Consider the following 27,078-nt stretch of genomic DNA (forward strand, 5'->3'; position numbering starts at 1 on the left):
AACTTTCTTTTCTTTCTGTTCTCAAAAGCTGCTTGGGAGCGTCGCCTGAGGATGGATGGATTGTTGACAGTAGCCCATCTAGCTTGTTACAAGATATTTTACTTAAGTATTTTCGAAACAAAATCTTGAGAGAAGGAGAACTAGGTCGTTTCTGGGACAACTGTCGGCTGCTCAGGGTTTTCTCTCACATTAAAGTTGTAATTTACCACATAGTGTATTTTCCCTCTAGATCCGCATCCCGACACCCACCCTTCCCTCTGCCCCTCCCCAGGCATTGTCACTCTCTTTCCCCTGCGCGTGGAAGCCGAGGTTTGTGATGCTTGGCTGCACTTCACTTTGATGGTAGGGTACCCCGTGGAGTTCCATGATGGACAGAGAGGAAACACAAAACACATGGAAAGTAGCCACTTCGATTTACTCTGTTTAGATGGAGGGCTCTTGGATGTTTCTGCCTCCGGGGCGGGATGTCTGGGGCCCCGGCGCCAGGCGGCCACCTGGAAGGCAGGCCCGAGGGAGGGAAAGGCGGGGAGCAGGGAGAAGAGCTCTCAGGGGGGTAGCTGCTCTCTGCTGTGGACCTCTTGTAAGCCTCCCGTCCAAGTTGCCACCTCTCGGTTCCTTGCCCCCGTCGCCTCCATCAGAGCGGACGACAAAAGAGCAAGAGGCAATGATGGGTATCAAGCGCCGTGTGTAACTGGTTCAAATACCCGGTGGCGCCCCTCTGCCGCGCGCCCACGGAGACACAGGGATCTCCGAGCGCGCAGGGCCAGCCCGAAAGGACCCAGCGCTCGCGCTGCCCCTGCACCGCGCGCAGGCATAGCGTGACTGACATCCCCGCGCGGAAACTACAGCTCCCGGCAGGCCCCGCGCCGGCCGCGCGCCCCCGCCCCGCACGCCCCCGCCCCCCGCCCCCGGGCCTCAGGACGGGACAGGGAGGAGGGCGGGAGGGAGAGGGAGGAAGGGGCGCCAGCGGCGGGCGGGATCGTGCGAGGCGCGTGAAGCCTCGCTGGCGCCTCGTCCGGGACCCAGACGCTGGCGGCCGTGGAGTTTCTCACGACCGGCGGAGCTCTCCCTCCGTAAGTCGTCGCCTCGGGGAGCGCGGATCAGACACCGAAAAAGTTAGCGCCGCGGCGGCCGCCGCTTTGTTCTCGCGGCCCGTCGGGTGAGGCGGCGGCGGCCCCTCCCCCACCCGCACGCGGCGGCGGCGGGACTCCGGGCCCCGCGCGGGGCTGGGCGGCGACCGCCCGGGGCCGGGCGGGAAGTTGGCGGAGCGCTGGGCGGGAGGCGCGGGCGGGGTTGGGTGGGGGGGGGCACCGCGGCGGGCCGGGGGCGCCGGCGCGGCCGCCAGATGGGGCCAAGTTCCGGCGTGGGCGCGGAGGCCAACTTGGGTCCGCGCTCGGCGGGCGACCACCGCGCGCGCGGCCGCCTCGGGAGTGGTCTGTTTCGGGGTCCCTCCAGCTGGCTTCCGACGCCAGACCCGCGACAGTCAAGCTGCCGAATTTGGGATGAGCCTTTTTTTCTTTTTCATTTCATCACTTGGAGTTGCAGCCGTCTCAGAGCGGGGAGTAAATGGTGCTTAGAGCATGGGAGCCCCCACCCCAGTTTCCTGACTGTGCTTAGTTTTGCAAGTTGCAGCCTTGCTCGGAGTTGTTCTTAACCCCGGGAGGTTTTTCTTGAGATGAAACGCTGAGGAGTGCGACTGTTTCTTTGAGCAGCAACCATAACCGCGTACTACTCGATTGCCTGTTGGATATTTTATTTGAAGTCATCGCAGGCAGAAGCATAGGCCTTGCCGACTGCAGGCACGAATATAAATTCCAGGGACAGGCGTAAAACCTGCAGACTTTTCCATACACAGATTGATGGCTTGGACATAACTGTCTCTTCGACCACACCCATCCCCACAGGAAATAAGATATCGGTGTCATCTTTGATTAGGAAGAATAAGTTCCACCCTGAACTACAATTTTGTACTACCCAGCCTTCATAAGCTGTAGCCGCAAATGAAACAAAAAGTTTTCAAATGCCTTAATCTGTACCCTAGAAAATGCTATATTGTGTTACTCTTACAACTCCTTCTACTTAGTACTTAACGCTGCAGTTCTTTCCTACGTTTTTAGCGACTATGATTTTGCTAAGATCAAGCTTACTTACCAACCTCTCATGCCTCGAAGGCTGGGAATACCTCTGGATTTGCTGCCGAAGACGTCCGTATAAAGTACCCCGATCTAGGTCTAGACTAGTTTAATTTTATCAAGGAACCTTTTCTTCCTCCCCTGTTAGGATCTGAATTGAGAGCAAGCATGAAAATTCAGCTAAAAAAGAAGTTACAAGTTTAGTAGAAGTATTTTAAACATGTCACTTAAAGCCTTCACCTTACGTTTTGCTTTTTAGCAGTTAATATACATGTGGTAGACCTGATCAGATGAGTTTGGAGTATTTGACAAGCCAGTTTCCATACAATAATTTGGTGGATAGCATTTCACTTTTTAGGATGATTCACATTCAAGATATCTGGAGTAATTTTTTAAGCATCGCAGATAGTAGTGAGTCTTTTAGATATACAGATTTTATAAGCTTTCAGTGTCATCAGACGACCTCTTTAAAAGAGAAATTTCTCTTGTGGGTTGTTTTTAATTTAACACTGGCATATGCAAAAAAAAAGGCTTTAATAAATCAAGTTTTGGGACAGTAAATTTAAAAAATTAAATTAGAATTGAAAAAACCTCATAGAGAAAAAACGAAATGATCATTTAAATGCACTTTTAAGGGACATTTTCTCATTTAAAAAAAGACATTTTAAAGGTGATGAAAATATTACCATATTGAAGTGAATTGCTCATTTTTAAAAGAAATTACTCTTACAGGCCTGGATATATGAGGAAATTATTTGCTAGTACAGATTTTAACTTGATTTAATAATCATTCTTATGGTTCACAATTTTCTGTTAGTACTTTGAGTCTCTGATTATGTAATTTAAATTGAACTTGTATGTGCCCTCTTTGGAGCGGTTGTCCTGTTCGTCAAAAAATTTGAGATGATACACTTAGAAAATGTTTTTGTTTTAATTTCATTGCAGAAAAGTTTTCTCCACTTGTGTGGTTAGTTTACAGTGACATTGTGTGAGAAATTGCTTATTGGCTGTTAGCCAGTCAGATTTCTCAGATACCACTGGGGCGAAGAGAGGCGATGAAGGCCCATCAAGCCCAGCATAGATTCCTACAGCATTGCCAGATTGGCAGTCTCTAATCTTATTACCGGATAAACTTTTCAGTGGCTGAGCAGAGAGCAGACGTAGTATGCTCTCTGTCCTCTCTCTGAGAGTAGGACTGAGATTCAGATGTCACTGATCCAGATCAACAGAATTTTAGCAGCAACAATTTAGTTGAATGCTGATCTCTTAGGAAAAGTATTATATTAACCTAAGGTAATAGTTTTTGAAATTGTATTTGCCGCAAACTGTGATTTAAAAAAACCAAAAAGTTATTTGACTTTAATGCGATATACAGTATAAAAGCAACACTAGGATTATTAAGCCAGATCAAGCCTGTTATCAAGGCAAAATGACCTCAGGACACTGGTCAGTATTGCACTGAAAAAGGGCACATGCTTTTTTACGTGCTAAAAGAATACGTCTACATATTAACAGGAGGGAAAAAAAAAATAGCATTCCTAGCACACAAAACTAAATTGAACAAGGACAACCCATTACTAGTAGGAGTCATGGTAAATAATTACGCTGTTCTGAATAAGAAAAGCATTTTACCTCTTTAGCCCTGATTACAAAAAGGACACTGGCTACACTAAATAATGAGCTTCCTTTTGAACTACTGTATGTAAGAATTGGATTTGTTTTGTCTTCCTGGAATCCTCCCTTCTCTGCTTCCCTGACTCCTACTTACCCTTTAGGTCTTAGCTTAAGCACTACTTCCTTAAAGTCACCTTGCCTGAGACCCCAGTTAAAATTAGGTCCTTTTGGTATACTCGGTCATTTCACTTTTCATAATTTGTAGTTCCCTTGCTGTTTATGTGAATGGTGTTTGTTTAATGTGTGTGCCCCACATCACACTGTAAGCTCCAGAAGGAACAGTAGCCATATCTGTATCTGTTACTGCTATATAAGCACAGCGACTGTAGTAACAGTCTGGCAAATAATAGGCACTCAGTAAATATTTGTTGAATGAAAATGCTGTTGTTAGAGCTTGTAATTAGAGGCTTTGCCAAGATATGAGATATGTACATGCAGGGGGGAGGTAAGGGAGTGGGAGAGAAAGGTAGATCAACTTGTGATGTTACTACGAAGTCATAGGCTTTGTTTTACATTGTCTGTAGTAATATGGCAGGTTGGGCTCACGATTCCTTTCATAGTTCATCTTTTGATTCCATTCCGCAGTGGTGATGGATCCTGTAAGCTCATTTGAATGGGATATGTGACAAATTAACTCCCCCCAAAGAATATTTGAGATGTTCCAAGTAAATGTATTAGAAATGCTTGCCAATCCATAGCTGTTAGAAATAAAGATATCTAATTGATACATAGCTTATAAATTAGTAATTGTCTTTTGTCTCTGTTTTCTAATTGAAACATAAAGACAAAGTAAATTACAGTTCTTGGATTTTTTTGATGTTTAGTGTTAATATTTTGAATCCTGTGTCTTGCATCTTACAGAGAAAATCAGGGTTCCATAAAATAAAAGGAGAGAGAAAACAGTTGGGATGAATGGGCAGAAGCTTAAAGACAGCTCACTTAGTTTCTTCTATTTGTTTTCATGCTGAAACTGTAAAAAATATTTTTATACAAAACTATAACATTTATATAGTTTATTAACAGTTATCAATAGTTCTGATAAATTGGTTGATTGTATTACTAGACAGGTATAATAAAATGGAAATTTAGTGGGAAGACATCCATTGAAAATAAATTATTATTGAACACAGCAGTATCTTGTATTTTGAAGTATTTGACCTGAATACAGTATTATTCGTAGATATTTTGCTACCTTTTTCATGACAGTTGTTCAGCTTTTGAAACTACTTGTAAGTGACTGACTACTTCAGGAGAAAACCTGGTGGGTAGTTAGGCTGTTGGAGGTGGAATGCAACAGAAAGAACACGGGCTTTGGAGCCTGGCAAACTTTTGTTTGAATCCCAGTCCCATCTCACATTAGCTGTGTAGTTGTGAGCAAGCAACTATAAACTTTGGTTCCTTTTCAGTAAAACAGAGTGGAACAAATCTAGAGTGGTCTTGAGAATGTAATGAAGTATCATATATCAATTGCAGCGGTTAGCATAAAGTAGGACCTTCCTTCCTCATGGAATCACTGTAAAAATCGTTAAAACTTAACTGAGCACTGAACTGTAAGCCGGGTACTGTTGAAAGTACTTCACATGCAGTAGCTCCGTGCTCTCGACCTCCTGTGAGGTAAGCAAGTAGTGCGGTTATCTTCATTTTACTTCTCTGCAGTGATACTGAATAAAGCCGATTATTCTCTTAACACCTTTTCAAATGTTTGAACACCATTATTCTGTTTGGCTTTGTTAAGCATGTATTTGTCACATGACATTGTTTTCACCTTTATCTAGATGCATGCTGTTACTACTATTTTTTAATCAATGTGGCTCTTAAAAATGTGGACTGTAGAAATGAATACAGGGGTAAGGTAGGCTGACTGGCAACAGAGTTTACAGGTTGGTGCTGATGTGTTCTCAGTGTCCTGGGGGGTTAGATTTGCATTAGTTCTTTTAGTTACAGATTAGCAGCTCTCCTTAAACTCTTAGGTGGCTAACTCCCCTTCTGAATACCTTCTAAATCAGCACTTCTCCATTTCTTCTCCATTAACTTTTTGAAACCAAATGTAAAGCTTTACACTCACTGTTGTTACATTTCACTTTAATTTTAGTTTATTTCTCCCGGATCGTACACTCTGAGGATTTTATAAGCATGTTTTCTGTGTCTTTATGTTATGAATAATCAAAAACAATATAGGGCTGAAGACAGAGTTCTGAGGCACTCCCCTAAAGACTTCTTTCATCTAGGCTGATCTAGAGTAGTGAATTTACCCAACTACACTAACATCCAACTCACACTCAAACAACATATTTGCAAAAATAGTGTGAAAAACCATCTTGAATACTGTTTTGGCCAGAATACACTTTTTTCTCCCTGGCTTTGCTAATTGTGTGATCTTGGGCAAGTCCTTTAATTTCTAAGCGTGTTTTTTCAACTATAAAATGGGTTGTTGCAGAGGATTAAATGAGGTAATGCATATAAAGTGCTTAGACAGTGTCTGGCAGATAGTTGGAGCTCAATGACTATAAGTTATTATTTTTTTCCCTTGCATCTGAGAAGTCTAGTAATCCTTCTTTTCCAAGATGTAAATGCATCTTGATTTGGCATTATTTGTTCTGTTTTAATTCATGCTGACATCTAGTGATTATTATATTCTTTTCTAAATATTCAGAAACCATTTCCTTTCATAATCTAGTCTCAGATTTGACTAAAAATTAAGTTTATATGTCTGTGATTTCTGAAATCTACTTCCCTACTCCTCCAGCTCCAAAATTCGAAGCAACCCTGACCCATCTTCAGGCCCTGATTATTTTTTTCTGAGCTCTTTCTCTAAGATTTTAGGAGTCAGCTTTGTGATTACACTTGCTAATTGCTTTTGCAGTGTGGAATGAATTGCATCTGGAACCCAAGACTTACTACATAAAGTTGTTTTAGTCTCTCTCATTCACCAGGCTGGGGTTTCGGTTCTCATTGCCCTTCTACAACTTTAGTTTAAAAACTGAGAGAAGATCAGCAAAATACAAGTTGAGCAATTCTGCTTTCTGTACGTGCTCAACCTTAACAACATCCTCTCTGAGCAGTGATTCTCTCAGTTCCTTGTTCTCTTTGAAAAATAGTATGTTATTTTATGGAGATAGCACTTAGTAAGAAAGTATGAAACTTGGGTCCTGATTCCCACTCTGCCTCTTAATTACCTGCGTGATGCTGGGCACGTTGCTTTATCTGCTTGTGCTTCTATTTTCTCATCTGCAAGAGTCATATTTGTCTCCAAAGAGGTGTGCACGAGGTAAAGTATGTAAAGCATTTATGAGATGTTAAGTGCTGTACTGTATAAGGTGGGTTAATATTTATTTGAATGTAGCTATAAAAGCTTTTGTTATCTTTAAGTAATTTTTTCTAAGCCTTAGTTTTCCCTGAGCTTTCTAATTCCTGATACTACATCTGTATGTTTTTGCTCTTCTGTTGTGTTCATCCTGATTTATTTAGCCCCATTAACTACTCTCCGGAGAGTCATTCTGCAACCACATTGGATGCCTCACTCTTTTTCATCATTGGAATTGTTTACGGTTATATATGGAAAATTTAGAAAGATCTCTTGTGAGCCATTTCACTTAGGCCATGGGGGTCATGCCTTTTGTTTTGTTTTTGAAATGTCCTATTGTAAACTGTGATACATATATAACTGAGTCTAGTGCTGTCTCTCTTTTTACTTATAGAAACCCTTTACGATAAGGTCACTTTCTCCTATGTTCCTGTCTTAAGTATGTTGTTCACATTATAACTGTGCATAGTATGTCCCCTTCTGCTTTCTTGGCCTTACGGAAGAAATCTGTCAAAAAGCAAGTCAGCAATCATATTTTGGTAGAATTAGACTTTTAATATAAAAAAGAATACTCTTAACATGTCTTTATTAGGACAGTGTTCTACTTCTTCGGTATGGCTGAGTGGTACGTGCTTTATTTCTATGACCATATCAGTTTTAACCTTCTTTTAGTCCCTTCTGTTTTTCTCTGTTTTTGTCTTAACTCAGTTGTGTATTGTGGAATAAAAGTGTTTGATCTTCAGATTTTGGGTGTTAGGGGTGCCATGGGCTTGGTGGTGGTGGTGGTAGTGGTGAGCAGAAGGCTCTCCCTAAAATTATATCTACAGTAAAAAAAAAAAAAAAAAAAGACTCTGATAACTAGACCTCCAGAACGACTACCCGTTAGGATTTATTGGTGAATTGTAAACATGCAACCAAAACTTCTCATTTAAAAAAATTAAAGGGATTCTTGGCATTCTGAAAATAATGTCAAATGAATATAAAATATTAAGAGTGTTTTTAAAATTCCTTCCAGGCTGACTACATTTCAGAAAACATCAACTCTTCTCAGCGGACCAATTCTTCAAGTGAAATATACCTGTACTGTTTTAAAAAGCTTTGTGCTTCATCATGGAAAAATTTACCCCCCCAAAAATGAAAATGAAGACATTTGAGAAGGTGATTTAAGGTGTGGATATTTGAGAAAGTATCCCATCAAATCATTGAACCTAAGGATAAGGATTAAATAGATTAATCCTAAACACTTCTCTTTTAAACCAGGAGGATTTCATCTTAACAGAAAAACAACTTTTATTCAATATGTATTTTCTGAAATTAAAAGAGAGAGACAAAAGTAGACTTAAAAGAAAATAGATGAAGATGGTTAGTAAATAAGCAGTGTCAACTCTTTTCTGATGAGGATAATTCAGTGATGTTAAATCCTTTCCAAATCCCTGGTTGTGGTCCTGAAGACAAGACTGTTTTTTGATGGGACATCTGATACTAGGGGAAGTGGGACCTTCTGTGTATTCAGCTCACAGTTGTAGAAGATGCAGTCATTGGCATGAGTGGCTTAAAAGAGGAAATACAGCAGTTTTCAATTAAATCCAAAAGTACAGTCATTTTTTTACTCCTGTGATTGTAAAAGCCTCTTCATAACCACTGAAAAAGAATTGACAACTATTTTAAAAGATTAAAGAAAGGCAGATGTCTGCAAACAATTCCCCTCCATCAGCCCAGAAGTCTGTATTACCTGCAACTCTTCCTGCTGTGCTTCCCACTCCTTCTCCGTGTTCAAGTCCTAAAACAGGACTCTCTGCCCGGCTCTCTAATGGAAGCTTCAGTGCACCATCACTCACCAACTCCAGAGGCTCAGAGCATACAATTTCATTTCTGCTGCAAATTGGCCTTACACGGGAGAGTGTTACCATTGAAGCCCAGGAACTATCTTTATCTGCTGTCAAGGATCTTGTGTGCTCCATTGTTTATCAGAAGGTACTGTGCATAATATTTATGTCCATACTTTTTCTAATTAACGTTGTTCCTAATGCTTTTCTATAAATTATACATGCAACAATGAGTTAACACGTGAGTCAATTGATTATGTCCTAATTTTGATCATTTAGGGAAAAGTGCTAATAGGCTAGAAGCCTAAGGTCTGAAATTTCAGGTCCTAACAACTGGAGCCTATATCCTAACTTTAAAATACTGCCTATTCAATTTTCCTTTTTAAGAGCATGAAAATCCATATAAAATCAAGAGGACTTAAGAAATCTCCTTTGTTTTAGAGAAAACAGGAGTTAGAGGGTGCAAGCCATCCAGATGGCTTCCCTAAAGGATAAGACCCAGCTGTGGCTGAGTCCCAGGTGCATACGTGTTCTTCCTAGGTGCGCTGTTTTCCGCCCTCTTTTTTATACTCTCTTCTTTCCCTTTTGGTCTTAATTTCACCTAAACTGCCATCTGATATGAGAAGACCACTCTCTCTTGCTTAAAAAATAGGTAAATGAGTTTTGAATATATGACAATACATAAAAATTTGAAATTGAGGGTAGTTTTTGTTTCCTCTTTACCTGTCTCCTGTCCTGTACTATACCATTTTTGTTTTTGAGAGAGAGGGAGAGCGCGCGTGCAAGCAAGCATGAGAGCGCTAATGGGAGAAGAGGCAGAAGCAGAGGGAGAAGGAGAGAGAGAACCTCAAGCAGGCTCCATGCCCAGATCCAAGCCTGACACAGGGCTGGATCTCACAAGTGTGAGATAGTGATCTCAGCTGAAACCAAGAGTCAGACGCTTAACCAACTGAGCCACCCAGGCACCCCTATACTATACTATTTTTTAAGGAACCTTACCTAAATGTCTTTAATAATCTTGATTTGGTGGATAAGCAGGGACGTTCTCTATTTTATCATGAAACTGTATATTTACATAGTGTGAATTGGGTACATTTTATTTTTGATGGACTGAGCATATGGTTCAAACAAATTAGTATATTTTTTATTTTAAAAATCATTGCACAAGATTAATATATTTGGATTCATGCTCTTTATCTTCCTGTTTTTGTTTTAATTTCTTTAAAAATTAAAAAAAAAATTTAATGTTTATTTTTGAGAGAGACGAAGCACAAATGGGGGAGGAGCAGAGAGAGAGAGCAAGCCGGACATGGGCTCGAACTCACGAACCATGAGATCATGACCTGAGCTGAAGTCAGATGCTTAACTGACTGAGCCACCAGGGTGCCCCCCAAAGTATTTTTTTAATGTTTATTTATTTTGAGAGAGAGAGAGAGAGAGAGAGAGAGACCAAGCATGAGTGGGGGAGGGGCAGACAGAGAGGGAGACACAGAATGTGAAGCAGGCTCCAGGCTCTGAGCTGTCAGCACAGAGCCTGATGTGGGGCTCAAACCCATGAACCTGAGCCAAGATCATGACCTGAGCTGAAGTTGGACGCTCAACCAACGGAGCCACCCAGGCGCCTGCCCCTGTTTTTCTTTTAATTTCTTATCTTTGTTTGTTATTATCTTCTGATGTAGATGCATTTAATAGTCTAAAACATGTGATGTGGTTTGTAAAAATAATCTGTGCCTGTGTGTCAACAATAACTTGTCTGTTGAAATGTGGCCTAAAGATTCACTTTCCTTTTGTAGATCTGTAGAGCCATCTGTGTGCCTTTAAGTATTTTTGCTTTTATTTTCCCTTTCATTAAATGTTACAGAGGTTTTTCACAAATATTTTTGCGACAAGGTTTTTAATTTAAAGGTAAGCTTTTAACTTAACTATAGTTTGTAACTTTAATGTTTCCTTTTTATTTGAGTGCATAGAAATTCTAAAAAATGTTTGTTTATTTTGTGAGAGAGTGTGCCAACAGGGGAGGGGGAGAGAGAGAGAGAGAGAGAGAAAGAAAGAAAGAAAGAGAACCCCACACAGGCCCCACACTCAGGGCAGAGTCCGACACAGGGCTCCATCACACAACCCTGGGATCATGACCCAAGTCGAAATTAAGAGTTGGACACTTAACCAACTGAGCCACCCAGGCACCCCAAACCTATAGAAATTTATAACCAAGGTTTTGGCAGAGTCTGTATTTATTGTTTTCAATCTTCTAAAATTTCACTTTGTTCTTACATTTATACAGAGGCATGCTGATTTCCTACAGGATTATTTTAGAATTCATGTTACTTCATCTTTACTATAGATGTGAGAAGTGGGTCAGATGGGTTAAACTCTTAGAAAACTTGATTAAAAATCATAATCCATGAAAAATTACAGTGATACCAAGGAAGTAAACAGGATAGAGCCGAAGGAAAAAAAAAGATAACTTAGGGTGAACTTTATATAGAATTATTGATTCTAGAAATATCATAGTGAACTGAATTTGAATCAATATTATAGTGATATGGGGATGTATCTGGCAAAAATATGTAGCATATATAGGGCATAAATATACTACACATTTCTAAGAGTTTTGAGCTTGAAACTAGGTCAGCTGTATTGCTTATTTACTGTTTAACTTTGCACAAGTGATTTGACTTCTCTGGATTACAATTTCCAAATCTATCAATGACTGAGTTGGGATGATTTCTAGTGTGTAATTACAGTGGTGAGATTATGAAACATTTAATCAAAATTGGGTCTTCACTGCTAGAGACAGTTAAAGGAAAAAGGAGTTTTAAGGGATGACCTACTCCAGATCCTAACCAGAGAAAAATCTTAAGGCAACCAGCTCAGATTCTGAGATTTTATAGAGACATTTCATGGATCCCTAACTCATTTGGAGGATGGAAAAATCATGTCAGAAGTTCTTTTGTTTTTTCCTTCCCTCTTGGGTACTTGCTCATTAGTCATCCATTTTCATTACCTACATCTCTACAGCTCCAGGTTAGCTGCCAGGTCTCTGAGGGTCACATACCTGCTTTTCTTATATCTATTCTTAGGAAATGCATTTACCTGAACCTTTTAAAAGATGGGGTACTGGTTAAATTTTAGGTTGGGAAGATTAACCATATATCCCTTCTCTCAAAAAGCTTACAGTCTACTGAAGGAAACAGAGTAAAACATGAAAAGTAGAAAGTGAGGTTAAGGTAGAGAGTGCTCTTCTCAGGTTAATGAAGGATGTGGAAGACTTCATACAGAAAGTAGCATTTTATTTGACATTTAAAGAATGAGCAAGATTTCAATAATATAGGAGGTGAGGAATACATTCCAGGTAAAAGAATTAAGATGATTGAAGATACAGAAGGGGACAAGAGGAAGATTATAATAACATTTATTGAGTGCCTATTCTATGTTGGGAGTTTTACACACATTTTCTAGTTAATTCTCAAAATAGTTTGTGGTGCATCTCAAATTTTAATGTATATGCCAGTTATCTAGTGATTCTTCTAAAATGTAGGTTTTGAATCAGTAGGTTTGGGGTGGGTCTAAGCATTTGTAATATGGTCTTAGGGGAGGTTGATGCTCCTTCCCAAGGACCTCACTGAGTGGGAAGAGTGTGGGTGATATAATTGCTGTTGAATAAAGGAGGAACTGAATTTCAGAGACATTTAATTACTTGCTGAAAGTTGGAATTCAAACACAGGTCTTTTTTAAACTCCAAAACCTGTATACTCTTTTCAGTGCACCACACTGCCTTCTTCATGCAAAGGAAATTTTTGCACTTGATTCCTGTAAGAGCAGAGATTTAACTAAGGTCTGCGTGCAACATGCAGGTCTGCAAAGCAACATGATCAGATTTGTGTTTGGGAAAGCTTAAATGTGTAACTCAGTGTGACATAAAATAAGGAGATCAGGTAAGAAGCCACTGTAATGAATATCTGAACTGAGATGATGTGGGAAGTGAATATATTTGAAGAGTGTTGGGCAAGTAGTGTTGGTAAAACTTGACAGCCTATTGAAGAAGACGGGAGCGCGGGTGGCTGGATGGGTGGTGATGCTGGTAACCAAGATAGAAAATTCAGAAAGAAAAGTAAGGTTTTTCTGGGGGGAGAGAATAGGACTGATTTTTATCAAACTTTAATAAGATAGAGTTCCCGTGTTCTAGAAATTTTTAAGGATTTGGGCCCTAGTGTTCTGCTGTGACTCTTGAAATGGAATCATTATTCCTTGAGAAGAACCTTCCCAACTTTCTGTAGAGAAACCAACAAGGTGGAAAAGTGATGAAAAGAGCTCTTACTTTGAAGGACCAGAGGAAAGGCCTCTAAAAGTTAGTGAAGTAAGCCTGGAGGGCAGTCCTCCTTTTGAATTAGTAGAGGAGGACCGCCTGAGATATGATTTCATGTTAACGATATTTTAGATTTTTTTAAATAATATTTTTAATCTAGTCATAATACCAAATGTGTATTCCATCTATTTTACATTTTTGCCATCCAGTGTTAACAATATATTAGTAATAATTGGCCTCAGATATAAGGAATAGGAATTTGACCTCAGGTACAAGAATGGAGTTTATTAATTTGTAAGGCTTTTTAAAGTACCCCTGCAGTGATCCAAAGTGTAGTTTGTGGGATTCTATAAAAGTTTTTGCAGCTATTAAAAAAGGAAACATTTTGTGTGGACATGGTTGGGGGAGGGAGAGATCTGCAAAGTATATAGGACATATAGATAACATAATAAGTGTAGAACAGGGCATGCTGTGCTATCATTTTGTCCTACACACACTTACAAATACATATGTACATGTATATATGATCGCTTGATTGCTTTTTGATTACCTTGGAAGGAGAGAGAGATTTCTTCCAGGAGGGGACTGGTGACTGGGAAACGAGTGAAAGGGAGATTTACTTTTCATTGTGTACCCTTGTGTACCTTTTAGATTTTGTGTCTTCTGCATGTATTCCATATTCAGAAATAATATTTCAGTATTTTTTTCAAATAACAGCACAGTGATCTAAACGGAATGACCGTTACATTTTTAAATTAATTTATTGGCTAAGATTGGATTTTATATTGCTTTATTTTCTAGTACCTCTCAGGCATTAAATAGAAGTATGCCATATATGTAGTTTTTTTTCCTTTAATAGCTATTTTAATAAGGTGTTTACTTTTTTAAAAATCAGACGTAATATATATAATTTACCTGTAATAAAATCCATTGATGGAGTTTTAACAATTGTAGGAAGTTTGTGCAACTATCACCCATTCAAGATATAGAGCATCTTCATTACCCCCTAAGTTCCCTCTTGCACTTTTGCAGTCTCCTTTCCTCGTCCTGGTCCTGGGCTACCACTGTACTACACTCTGTTACTATAGTTTGACTTTTTCTAGATTTTCATATAAATGAAGTCATGTAGTGTGTAGTCTATTGTTCTGCTGTCTTTCACATACCTCAGTGTTCTTTGTTTTTAATTCATCCATGCTGTTACATCGGTAGTTCTTTTTTGTTGCTGAGTACTGTTCCATTGTGTGCATATACCATAATTTGTTTATTCATCAGTTGATTGATACTAGAGTTGTTTCCAATTTGGGGGAATTTTGAATAAAGTTGCTATTAACATTCTCATACAAATCTTGATTGTAGATATGTGTTTTCATTTCCTTGGGGTAAATATGTGGGTGTATAATGGCCATATCCTTGCCAGCACTTGGTATTTCCAGTCTTTTTAATTTAACCATTCTGGTTGATGTGTAATGATATCTCCTTGTGACTTTGATTTGCATTTCCCTAATGACTAACGAGATTGGTTATCTGTGCATGGGTTTATTCACTTATTTTCTTTGGTTAAATTCCACACAGATTGTTTATGTTATTGAAGTATAAAAGTTTTTTAACATCTTAGATACAAGTTCTTATCAGATATGAAATGCACATACTTTCTTCCAGTCTGTGGCAGCTTTTCATTTTTTTCTCTCTCTCTTTTTAATCTAAGTAATAGTGTAAATAATCATCATTTTAAAGGCTTCAGTTATATTGATGCATAGTAGTTTACAACCAGTTTCTTATTTTAGTCGTTTATGTTGCTTCTCATTTTTTCCAGTTTTATGGAGATATAATTGATATATTTGTATTAGTTTTTTAAAAATGTTTATTTATTTATTTTGAGAGAGAGAATGTGAGCATGAGCAGGGGAGGAGCGGAGAGAGAGAGAGAGACAGACAGACAGACAGACACAGTCCTAAGCAAGCTATGCACTGTCATTGCTGAGCCCAAGATGGGGCTCAGTCTCATGAACCATGAGATCATGACCTAAGCTGCAATCAAGAGTTGGACGCTTAACCTACCAAGCCACCCAGGCATCCCTAAATTTGGATTAGTTTAAGGTATACAACATAATGATTTGATATATGTATATTTTGCAAAATGATGACCACAATAAACTTAGATAACATACATCACCTTACATAGTTAAATTTTTTTCTTGTGATGACAATTTCTAAGGTCTGTTCTCTTAGCAGCTTTTAAGTATACAATAAAGAATGGTTAACTATAGGGGCGCCTGGGTGGCTCAGTCGGTTGAGTGTCCAACTTCAGCTCAGGTCACGATCTTATGATCCATGAGTTCGAGCCCCACGTCAGGCTCTGTGCTGACAGCTTGGAGCCTGGAGCCTGCTTCGGATTCTGTGTCTCTTCTGCACCTCCCCTGCTCACACTGTCTCCCTCTTAAAAATAAATAACCATTCTTTTTTTTTTTAATTAAAAAAAAAATATTTAGCTATAGTCACCGTGCTGTACATTACATTGCCAGAACTTATTTATCTTATAACTGGAAGTTTGTACCCTTTGACCAGCTTCACTCATTTTCCCCACCTCCTGTCCTCTGCCTCTGGTAACCACCAATCTGCTCTCTGTTTCTGTGAGTTAAGTTATATGAGACTCCATATAGGTGAGATCACATGGTAGTTGTCTTTCTCTGCTTGACTTATTTCATTTAGCATAAAGCCCTCAAGGTCCATCCATGCTGTGGCAAATGGTAGGATTTCCTTATTTTATGGCTGACTAATATTCCATTGTATATATACCACAACTTCTTTATTCATTCATCCATGGATGGACATTTAGGTTGTTTCCATGTCTTAGCTATTATAATGATGCATTGACATGGAGTGCAGATTATTAAAGGTAGTGTTTTAATTTTCTTCAGATATATGCCCAGAAATGGAGTTGGTGTGTCATATGGTAGTTCTATTTTTAATTTTTCAAGGAATGTCCATACTGTTTTCCATAGTGGCTGCACAAATTTAGATTCCCACCAGCAGTGCACAGGGGTTCCCTTTTCTCCACATTCTCACCAACACTTGTTATCTCTTGTTGATGATAGCCATAAAGTGGTATCTCCTTGTGGTTTGAATTTGCATTTTCCTGATGGTTAGTGATAATGAGGACCTTTTCATGTACCTGTTGGCCACTTGTATGTCTTCTTTGGGAGAATGTCTATTCAGTTCTTCTGACCATTTTTAAATTGGATTGTTTGTTCTTGTTGTTTTGCCATTGAGTTATATGAGTTCTTTATATATTTTGGGTGTTAAACCCTTATCAGATATATGATTTGCAAATACTTTTTCCCCCTTCTGTAGGTTGCCTTTTCATTTTGTCAATGGTTTCCTTTGCTGAGAAGAAGGTTTTTAATTTGATGTAGCCCTTGTTTATTGTTGCTTTGGTTGCCTTTGCTTTTGGTGTCAAATCTAAAAATCATTGCCAAGAATGATGTCAAGGAGCTTATCCCCAATTTTTTCTTCTAGGAGTTTTATGGTTTCAGGTCCATTTTGAGTTGATTTTTGTGGATGGTGTAAAATAGGGGTTCAGTTTCATTCTTTTGCATGTGGCTGTCCCAGTTCTACCAGCACTATTTGTTTAATTATTTAGATCGCACAAGTGTGGAAGGGGGCAGAGGGAGAGAGAGAGAATTTTAAGCAGGCTCCATGGTGGTCTAACATGATCTGTCCTAGAGAATGTTCCATGTTTGCTTGAGAAGAATATGTATTCTGCTGCTTTTAGATGGAATGTTCTGTAAATGCCTGTTAAGTGTCTGATCTAATGTGTAGTTTAACTCCAGTGTTCCCTTTTGATTTTCTGTCTGGATGATCTGTCCATTGTTGAAAGTAGGGTATTAAAGTCCTGGTTATTATTGCATAGCTGTCTATTTCTTCTTTTGGGTCTATTAATATTAACTTCATAGATTTTATGTATTTAGGTGCCTCTATGTTTGGTGCATAAATATTTACAAATATTATATCCACTTGAAGGATTGACTGCTTTATCATTATATAATGATCGTTGTCTCTTTACAGTCTTTGGCTTAAAGTCTATTTTGTCTGATCTAAATTAGTTTGTATACTTTTCATTATAATACACTATATATACTCTTTTCATTCTCTTAACAGTAGCATCTGGAGAGCCAAAATTTCTAATTTTGATGAAGTACAATTTTTTCCTTTGTAGATAGTGTTTTTGTTTCACATCTAACACGTATTTGCCTAAATGAAGATAACAGATTTTTTTTGTCCCATGTTTTCTTCGGGAAGTTTCATAGTTTTAGCTTTTCCTTTATGTTTATGATATGTATGTTAGTTCTTGGGGCTACCACAGCTTCATGACTTAACAGAAATTTTTCTGACAGTTCTTGAGGCTGGCTGTCTATAATTAAGGTATCAGTAGGGTTTGTTCCTTCTGAGGGCTACAAGAATCTGTTTCATGCCTCTCAGCTTCTAACGGTCTCAGGCATTCTTTGGTTTGTAGATGGTATTCTCGTCTCTTCATATTGTCTTCCTTCTATAAATATTTGTGTTTATAAATGTCACCTTTTTATAAGGACACAGTCATATGGGATTAGGGCTCAGCTTAATGACCTCATCCTAACTTGATCATCTGTGTATAAAAACCCTATTTCCAAAGATTACATTCCCAGGTACTGGGGGTTAGGACTTTGCATCTTTTGGAGGAACACTGTTTAACTCATTACAATCCATTTCAAAACAAAACTTTGTATATGGTGTGAAATAAAGGTTGAGCTTCATTTCTTTGCATCAGACATCAAATTTTTCCAGGACCATGTGTTGAAAAGACTTCTTCCCTCATTGAATTACTTTAGTACCTTTATCGTAAATCAGTTGACCACATATGTTTTGGTCTATTTCTGAACATTGTTTTGCTTTATTGACCTACATGTGTACCCTTAAACTAATTTCACATTGTCTTGAATTCAGTTTTATAAAGACATGAAATCAGGTGCATTAAGTCCTCCAACTTTGTTCTTCTTTTTCAAAATGATTTTTACCAATCTGTATCCTTTGCATTTCCATTGTAATAAAATCAGTTTGACAATTTCTACCAAAAATGTCTATTGAAATTATGTACATCATTTGTTGTCTGTGTTTCATATTTTTGATACAATTATAAATGGGGTTCTAAAAAATCTGTCTGATTTTTCATTTTATTATATAGAAACACTATGATTTTTGTACAATGTTATTGTGTCCTGCAACCTTGCTAAACTCATTTATCACTTCTAGTAACTTTAAAAAATTCTGTACAGTTCTGTACATAGATGATCTTGTCTTTTGTAAATAAAGATAGTTATATGCCTTGTCTGCCAATATTTCTTTTTCTTGTTTTGTAATGGAGGCTAAGCCTGTATTGTACTATATTGCATAGAAGTGATAAGAATGGACATTTGTACCTTGTTATCAGTCTTAAAAGGAAAAGCATTTGGTCTTTGACCATTAAATTTGATGTAATTTTTTAGATGTTCTTCATCAAGTTGAGGAAATTCCTGTCTGTACATAGTAGACTGAGATTTACTATCTTGAATGATTGTAAATTATATACTTTTTCTGTGTCTATGTATTTTTATCTTTAAGTCTGTTAATATGATGAAGTATGTTGGCTTATACTTTTTTTTCCATTCCTTTATTTTTTATTTTTATTTTTTTATTTTTATTTATTTTTGTAACTTTTTTATTAAAAAACATTTTTTTAATGTTTATTTATTTTTGACAGAGAGAGAGACAGAGCATGAGCAGGGGAGGGGCAGAGAGAGAGAGGGAGACACAGAATCAGAAGCAGGCCCCAGGCCCTGAGCTGTCAGCACAGAGCCCAACGTGGGGCTCGAACCAACAGACTGTGAGATCATGACCTGGGCCGAAGTTGGACAGTCAACTGACTGAGCCACCCAAGCGCCCCAACTTTATTTTTTATTTTTTAAAATTTACGTCCAAATTAGTATATAGTGAAGCAATGATTTCAGTAGATTCCTTAGTGCTCCTTACCCATTTAGCTCATCCCCCCTCCCACAACCCCTCCAGTAACCCTGTTTGTTCTCCATATTTATGAGTCTCTTTTATTTTGTCCCCCTCCCTGTTTTTATATTATTTTTGTTTCCCTTCCCTTATGTTCATTGGTTTTGTCTCAAAGTCCTCATATGAGTGAAGTCATATGATTTTTATCTTTCTCTGATTGACTAATTTCACTTAGCATAATACCCTCCAGTTCCATCCACATAGTTATAAATGGCAAGATTTCATTCTTTTTGATTGCCAAGTAATACTCCATGGTATATATATACCACATTTTCTTAAATTTTTTTTTTCAACGTTTATTTATTTTTGGGACAGAGAGAGACAGAGCATGAACGGGGGAGGGGCAGAGAGAGAGGGAGACACAGAATCGGAAACAGGCTCCAGGCTCTGAGCCATCAGCCCAGAGCCTGACGCGGGGCTCGAACTCCGGGACCGCGAGATCGTGACCTGGCTGAAGTCGGACGCTTAACCGACTGCGCCACCCAGGCGCCCAGTATACCACATTTTCTTTATCCATTCATCCATTGATGGGCATTTGGGCTCTTTCCATACTTTGGCTATTGTTGATAGTGCTGCTATAAACATGGGGGTGCTGGCGTCCCTTCACAACAGCACATCTGTGTCCCTTGGATATATGCCTAGTAGTGCAATTGCTGGGTCGTAGGGTAGTTCTGTTTTTAGTTTTTTGAGAAACCTCCTTACTGTTTTCCAGAGTGGCTGCACCAGCTTGCATTCTCACCAACAATGCAGAAGAGATCCTCTTTCTCTGCATCCTTGCCAACATCTGTTGTTGCCTGAGTTGTTAATGTTAGCTATTCTGACAGGTGGTATCTCATCGTGGTTTTGATTTGTATTTCCCAGATGATGAGTGATGTTGAGCATTTTTTCATGTGTTGGTTGGCCACCAGGATGTCTTCTTTGAAGAAGCGTCTATTCATGTCTTTTGCCCATTTCTTCACTGGATTATTTGATTTTTGGGTGTTGAATTTGATAAGTTCTTTGTAGATTTTAGATACTAACCCTTTATCTGATATGTCATTTGCAAATATCTTCTTCCATTCTGTTGGTTGCCTTTCAGTTTTGCTGACTGTTTCCTTCGCTGTGCAGAAGCTTTTTATTTTGATGAGGTCCCAGTAGTTCATTTTTGCTTTTGTTTCCCTTCCCTCAGGAGATGTGTTTAGTGAGAAATTGCTGCGCGCAAGATCAAAGAGGTTTTTGCCTGCTTTCTCCTCAAGGATTTTGATGGCTTCCTGTCTTACATTGAGGTCTTTCATCCACTTGGAGTTTATTTTTGTATATGGTGTAGAAAGTGGTCCATGTTCATTCTTCTGCATGTCGCTGTCCAGTTTTCCCAGCACCACTTGCTGAAGAGACTGTCTTGATTCCATTGGATATTCTTTCCTGCTTTGTCAAAGATTAGTTGCCCATACGTTTGTGGGTCCATGTCTGAGTTCTCTATTCTGTTCCATTGATCTGAGTGTCTGTTCTTGTGCCAGTACCATACTGTCTTGATGATTACAACTTTGTAGTATAGCTTGAAGTCTGGGATTGTGATGCTTCCTGCTTTGGTTTTCTTTTTCAAGATTGCTTTGGCTATTCGGGGTCTTTTCTGGTTCCATACACATTTTAGGATTATTTGTTCTAGCTCTGTGAAGAACGCTGGTGTTACTTTGATAGGGATCGCATTGACTATGTAGGTTGCTTTGGGTAGTATTGACATTTTAACAATATTTGTTCTTCCTATCCAGGAGCATGGACTCTTTTTCCATTTCTTTGTGTCTTCTTCAATTTCTTTCATCAGCTTTCTATAGTTTTCAGTGTATAGATTTTTCACTTCTTTGTTTAGATTTATTCCTAGGTATTTTATGGTTTTTGGTGTGGCTTATACTTTGAATGTTACCACCCTTGCATTCCTGGGCATCATATATTCCTTTTTATGCTTTCCTTGATTCAATATATCTCTGTTTTCTTAATATTTTTCTAAGATAATGGGAAATGTATTGGCCTATATTTTTTCCTTCTATTATCTTTGTGTGGTTTTGGTATCAAGGTAATGTTGGCCTGACAAAATGAGTTTGGAGGTATTTTCTTCCTGTCTTCTGAATAAGTTTGTATAAAATTGATATTATTTCTTCCTTAAATATTTGATAGAATTCACCAATGAAGCCCACTGTGCCTGGAATTTTTTTATGAGAACATTTTTAAATTGCTTTCTATTTCTTTAATGAACATAGAGCTGTTCAGGTTATTTATTTCTTTGTGAGTGCAGTTTTTATTTTGTGTCTTTAAAGGAAAATTTTCATTTCATCTAAGTTGGCAAATCTATCGCCAAAAATTGTGCTTTATGTTGTTTTATTATCCTTTAAAGTGATTTTCTTTATTGTCTGTTTTCTATTTTTTTATTTTTTATTTTAAAAAAAAATTTTTTTTTCAACGTTTTTATTTATTTTTGGGACAGAGAGAGACAGAGCATGAACGGGGGAGGGGCAGAGAGAGAGGGAGACACAGAATCGGAAAGAGGCTCCAGGCTCTGAGCCATCAGCCCAGAGCCTGACGCAGGGCTCGAACTCACGGACCGCGAGATTGTGACCTGGCTGAAGTCGGACGCTTAACCGACTGCGCCACCCAGGCGCCCCTGTTTTCTATTTTTTTAATTTTCTTTTTTTCTATCTTTATGCATAACTTTATTTTTTTCAGTTTCTTAAGGTGGAACGTCGGATCATTGATTTGAGTCTTGTCTTTTCTGATATGTGTCTAGCTCTGTAAGTTTTCCTCTAATCACTACTTTAGCTGTATGCCACAAACTTTGATATGTTGTATTTTCATCTACATTTTGTTTAAATTATTTCCTAATTACTTTTGTGATTTCATCTGCAGTCCAAGGATTGTTTAATTTGGAAGCATTTGAAAGTTTTCCAGATATTTTTCTGTTATATTGATTTCTAGTTTTATTTCAATTTTGGTCCAAGAATATACTTTAATTTCAATCTGTTTAATTTGAGGGTTTTGTTTTGTTTTTTATAGTGTAAGATTCTGTCTTACACTACATTCTGAATGTTACATATGCAAGTTTTTTTTTTTTAAGTGGAGTTTTCTATAAAAGGTTAAGTTGGTTGATAGTGTTTTCTGTATCTTTATGGATTTCTTTTTATTTGTTCTATTATTTATTGAAAAAGGAGTATTGAAATCTTTGTAATTTTAGATTTGCCTATTAGTCCTTTCAGTTTCAATTAATTTTTGTTTTATTTTTGAGACTATTACTTACAGACACATTTAGGATTTTTACAGCCTTTGACATACTGATTTATTTTTCAGTGTAACTTTTCTTTATTTTTGGTAATGTACTTTGTTCTGAAGTCATCTTTGTGTGATATTAATATAACCATTCCTACTTTTTCTAAAAAATTATTGTTTGCATTGTGGTATGTTTTTACCACATTTATGTTTTTGCTTATAACCTCTCATATGTGAAATGGGTTTTTTTTTGTAGACTACATATGCTTGGGTCATTCTTTTTGAATTCAGTGTGACAACTCTGCTTTTTAAAGGTTTAGACCATTTATATTTAATATGATGTTTAGTATAGATGCATTTAAACATACTGTTTTCTGTTTGTCCCTTCTGGTCTTGGGTCATTTTCTCTCTTCTTTGGAATTGAGTATTTTCTGTAATCCCTTTTTATCTCTCCTATACCCTTCAAAAAGTTTTTTTGGCAATTGCTCTAGTGCCAGGGTCAGTAGACTACATCTGTGGGCCAAATCTGACCTACCTCCTCTTTTTGTGAGTAGAGTTTTATTGGGACATAGCAGGTTCATTCATTTGTATCTTGCCTGTGGCTGCTTGTATGCTACAGTAGCAAAATTAAGTAGCTCTGATGGAGACCATGTGGTATACCAAGCCTAAAATATTAGTATCTGCTTTCTACAGAAAATTTTTGCCAACCCTTCCTCTAGTTTATGTGCATCTTTAACTCATCAGAGATGTCTTCAAACAGTATCGTACTACTCTGCGTATGATGTAATATATACCTTAGAATAGTATATTTCTATTTTCTTTCTGTTGTCACTTGTACTACTGTTGTCATACATTTTATTTCTGTAGACAGTTGATTCTCATTATTTGTGATAGTTATGTTCTATAAAATGACCTCAAACATTGATTTAGTGAATGCTGAACAACTGCTCCTAGGGGAAATACAGGGTTAGATTCCTGTGAGCATCTCGTCAGAAAACTTTTGTTAACTAGTAAATCCGTAACCTTGTTTTATGCACGTACTTAAAAGACATTTAAAGACATTTATGCATGTACTTAAAAGACATTTAAAGACACCGTACTTAATATATATTGTTGATATGTTGATATTGCTCTCATGGCCAACAGTACTGTAACTCATGCCTGAATGAAGCTTATCTAACACATGTATTTTCTCCATAAGGCATATCATAGGCTACTTGCTCTTAGGAACATTGAATGGCACTTCAGCATGATGCTTGGGGGTCATTTTAAATAGAAAAATCACCATTGAAACCCCCAAATTCAGAACACATGACACTAAATAAATAGCCCATGAAAAGGACATGCGTTTTTGTACTATGATAGTTGAGACAAGAAGTCAGAACATCACCTTGTTTGACTTCAGTTGGGAACGTGCACAGTGACAGATTTTTTGTCTTCTGTCCATGTCTGCAAATGACTACAAAAGCACAAAATATTGATTTTTGGTTACAAATAAATTTTAGCAAGTTCATAGATACAGAAGCTGTGATGAGGATCAACTGTTGCTACAGATCCCACAACACATTGTTATTCCTGCTTTTAACAGTTAACTATGTTTTAAAAAAATTAAAAGCGAGAAAAATGACCTTTTATATTTTATCACGTATTTAGCATTTGTATTACTTTGTGTTAGATCCAAAGTGTATGCAGTATCTTCTTTTCTCTGCTTCATTTACAGTTTTTCTCTTCTTGGTTTTCAGCAATTTGAATATGGTATGCCTTGTTGTGATTTTCTTTCTGTTTTTGTTGCTGGGGTTTGTTGAAGGTTATATTTCCTCAACTTGGGAGACTTTTTGTATTCATTAAAGCTTCCTTGAGTCTTTTCCTGTGTCCCATTTTTACTACCCTTACAAATTTTCCTGAACATGTTCTTGTTTGCTTTCCTCCTTATGTTCTTTCTAATACAGGCTTTCACTTGAAATATACAGTGTAATGGAAAAGCTGTATTTGAATTACTTCTGGGTTGTGCCATGACCACATCTGAATGAATGCATTATTTTAAAACATTTTTCATTCCCAGCCTACTGTTGGAAATAGATTGAAGAAGTATGAACCAAGCTCCTTGTTAAAAGTTTTCCACGATTCAGTAATTTTTGGTAAGATAGTAAATTGTTGTAACCAATTTACTTATCTTGATTCATTCAATCAAATGAACAAGCTCTAATACGTGTACTTTGATAAATGTACTTTATTTCAACGTGTGTGCCTAATTTTTTAACCTATAAAATCTTATATACAATCTACTTTTAAAAGCCCCCACAAGATACTTTGATTACTCTGACAGTGAGCATTTTCTGATAACCAGCTTTTTAAATTTTTAATTAGGAGCAAAATTTTCAAGCTTTGTTTTGTCATATGTATATGAAGAAGTGGCTACACTTCTAAAAATCTTTTATCACAGGCCACGTGTTGTGAAAGATCAAGATTCTTAAATGTTTACAAACTCCATGTATGTGGTTTCAAGGTTTTATGCAACTTTGTGACAGTGATTTTCAATTCTGGCTGCCCCTGAGAACAACCAGGAAACTTAACAGACCCTTCCTTTCCCAGACCAGTTGAGTCAGGCTCTCTGGGCGTGGAGAGTCTAAGAGCTCTGTCTGTGGTTCTAAGAAGTATCCAGAGTTGAGAGCCTCAAGTATAATGAAAATCAATAAACTTAAAGGGCCAGATAAGTAAATAATCTGAAGAGATTTTTTCCAAATACTTAAAGTGTATATTTTGTTATGAGTTTACCATTATATAAAATAAAATTATATATTTTTTGAATCTTGCATGCAAATTCAAAAATTCAGTGAGGTCTGCATCTGATTATAGGTTAATATGATAGTTGAAAATTTTAGATAGAAGAATAAGTACTAGTGATTTCATTTCTTTTACTTGGCAGTTTGCAGAGAGCTAAATAGTGTAGTACAGTGACCCCTTACCTAGGTGCCGTTATCTGTTATGGCTTCATGCAATTGAACAAATATTTGTGGTGCACTTACTCTGTTCAGTCACTGTGCTAGAGACTGTGGAGTTACCAAGATGAAAGATAAATTTCCTGCCCCAGTGATTTATGCTTTGAAAAAGAGAAGTTGAGTGAATATAAAATTACTTTAGATCATGGTAAGACCTGAGGTGAAAGTACAAAATGGTAAATGACTCAAGGAAGAACTACCATCTCATTCAGGAGTTATGAAAACTTGTTTTAACCTTACTTTTTGCTTGTATTATCACCAACTATAGCCCTTCGCCTGGGGAAATAAACCTTAGCAGCTGGTACAGTTCCCTGCTACTACTTTGATAGCTTGTGGCATGGATAAAGCAAGATGCCTTTAACATCCTCAGTAGTCAGAAACCTGTGTATTTATGTACATGTGGACCTTTTTTTTTTTTTCATGGTTAAATGAATAAATCTGTATGATTGTGCTTCCTTGTGCTCTAAATTTTAGGTGAGTTAGACCTAATTATTTAAGAAATTCATGGTGATTTCTGTTCTGTTCATGGTAATCCCTTTACAATCCCCCCCATCATTTTTCTTATAGTACATTAAACCATCAGTTGCCTTTTATGGAGATTATGAGAATAGTAAAACATAACATTTTTATTACCGTGTGCTATGCTCTTTACTCCTGGACAACTTATATTTAAAGTTTTGTTGTATTGATTGTGATTGTTCTTTTACTTGAATGTAAAAATCGTAAGCTCTGTAAGGTCAGACATTGTGTCCACAATAGATGTTCAACAAATATTTTTTGGTTGAATAAACAAAATAAATTCATATGAAACAGTATAGTATGGTTGTTAAAAAAAAATACGAGTTTCGAGGGGCAGGCACCTGGGTGGCTCAGTCGGTTAAGCGTCCAACGTCAGCTCAGGTCGTGATCTCGCAGTTCGTGAGACTGAGCCCCGTGCCAGGCTGACAGCTCGGAGCCTGGAGCCTGCTTTGGATTCTGTGTCTCCCTCTGTCTCTGCTCTTCCCCCGCTTGCACTCTGTCTCTCTCTCAAAAATAAACTTTTTTTTAATAGGAGCTTTGAGGTCAAATTTGGGTTTTATCTCTACCACTTACTAGTTGTGTAACCTTGGTTTCTTATCTAAAAAATGAGGTTTAAAAGTGCTCATTTCATGGCTTTGTGTGTGTGTATGTATACTAAATGGTACATTTATAAAACACTTAGCCCCGCACCTAGCATAGCAATCTCATTGTTAGTTCGTCAATAATATTATTTATTAATCTGATCCTAGTGGTTTCTAAAGTGAAAAAACTTTAGTCACACATACTTTGGGAACGCTTTTCTGTGAGTTTATTGGAAATTAGTAGTGATCCAGAAATGAGTGAAAACTACTAGTAGTTGAGTTTATGTTTTGCTTTTGTGCTTTACAGAATATACACGGGTCATAAACTATTTTCTGCTGTGTAGAAGGCAACTGAGTTTTTCTTAATCTGTATAGGTAAATTATTCACAATTTTCTGTTCACTCTGCAAATGCTCCTTTTAAAGGTACAGAA

At 37.7% G+C, this 27,078-nt stretch overlaps 1 protein-coding gene across 3 annotated transcripts in view; it reads left to right on the forward strand.

The window, feature by feature from the left end:
- The first annotated feature begins 920 nt into the window (after nucleotides 1-920).
- PRKD3 (protein kinase D3) overlaps nucleotides 921-27,078 on the forward strand; it is an 87,932-nt gene continuing 61,774 nt past the window's right edge. For 2 of the 3 annotated variants that reach the window (XR_007151264.1, XM_047854606.1), the window contains exons 1-2: nucleotides 921-1,073; nucleotides 8,126-9,084. Coding sequence is in view for 2 of the 3 variants with exons in the window: in XM_047854606.1 (XP_047710562.1) it covers nucleotides 8,797-9,084 (288 nt within the window). In the remaining variant the exon portion in view is untranslated. Of the gene's footprint in view, nucleotides 1,074-6,931; nucleotides 7,075-8,125; nucleotides 9,085-27,078 lie in introns of those variants that run through there. The other variant, XM_047854607.1, reaches the window with a different exon arrangement.

The sequence above is a fragment of the Prionailurus viverrinus genome, chromosome A3, assembly GCF_022837055.1.
Source record: "Prionailurus viverrinus isolate Anna chromosome A3, UM_Priviv_1.0, whole genome shotgun sequence".
NCBI lineage: Eukaryota > Metazoa > Chordata > Mammalia > Carnivora > Felidae > Prionailurus > Prionailurus viverrinus.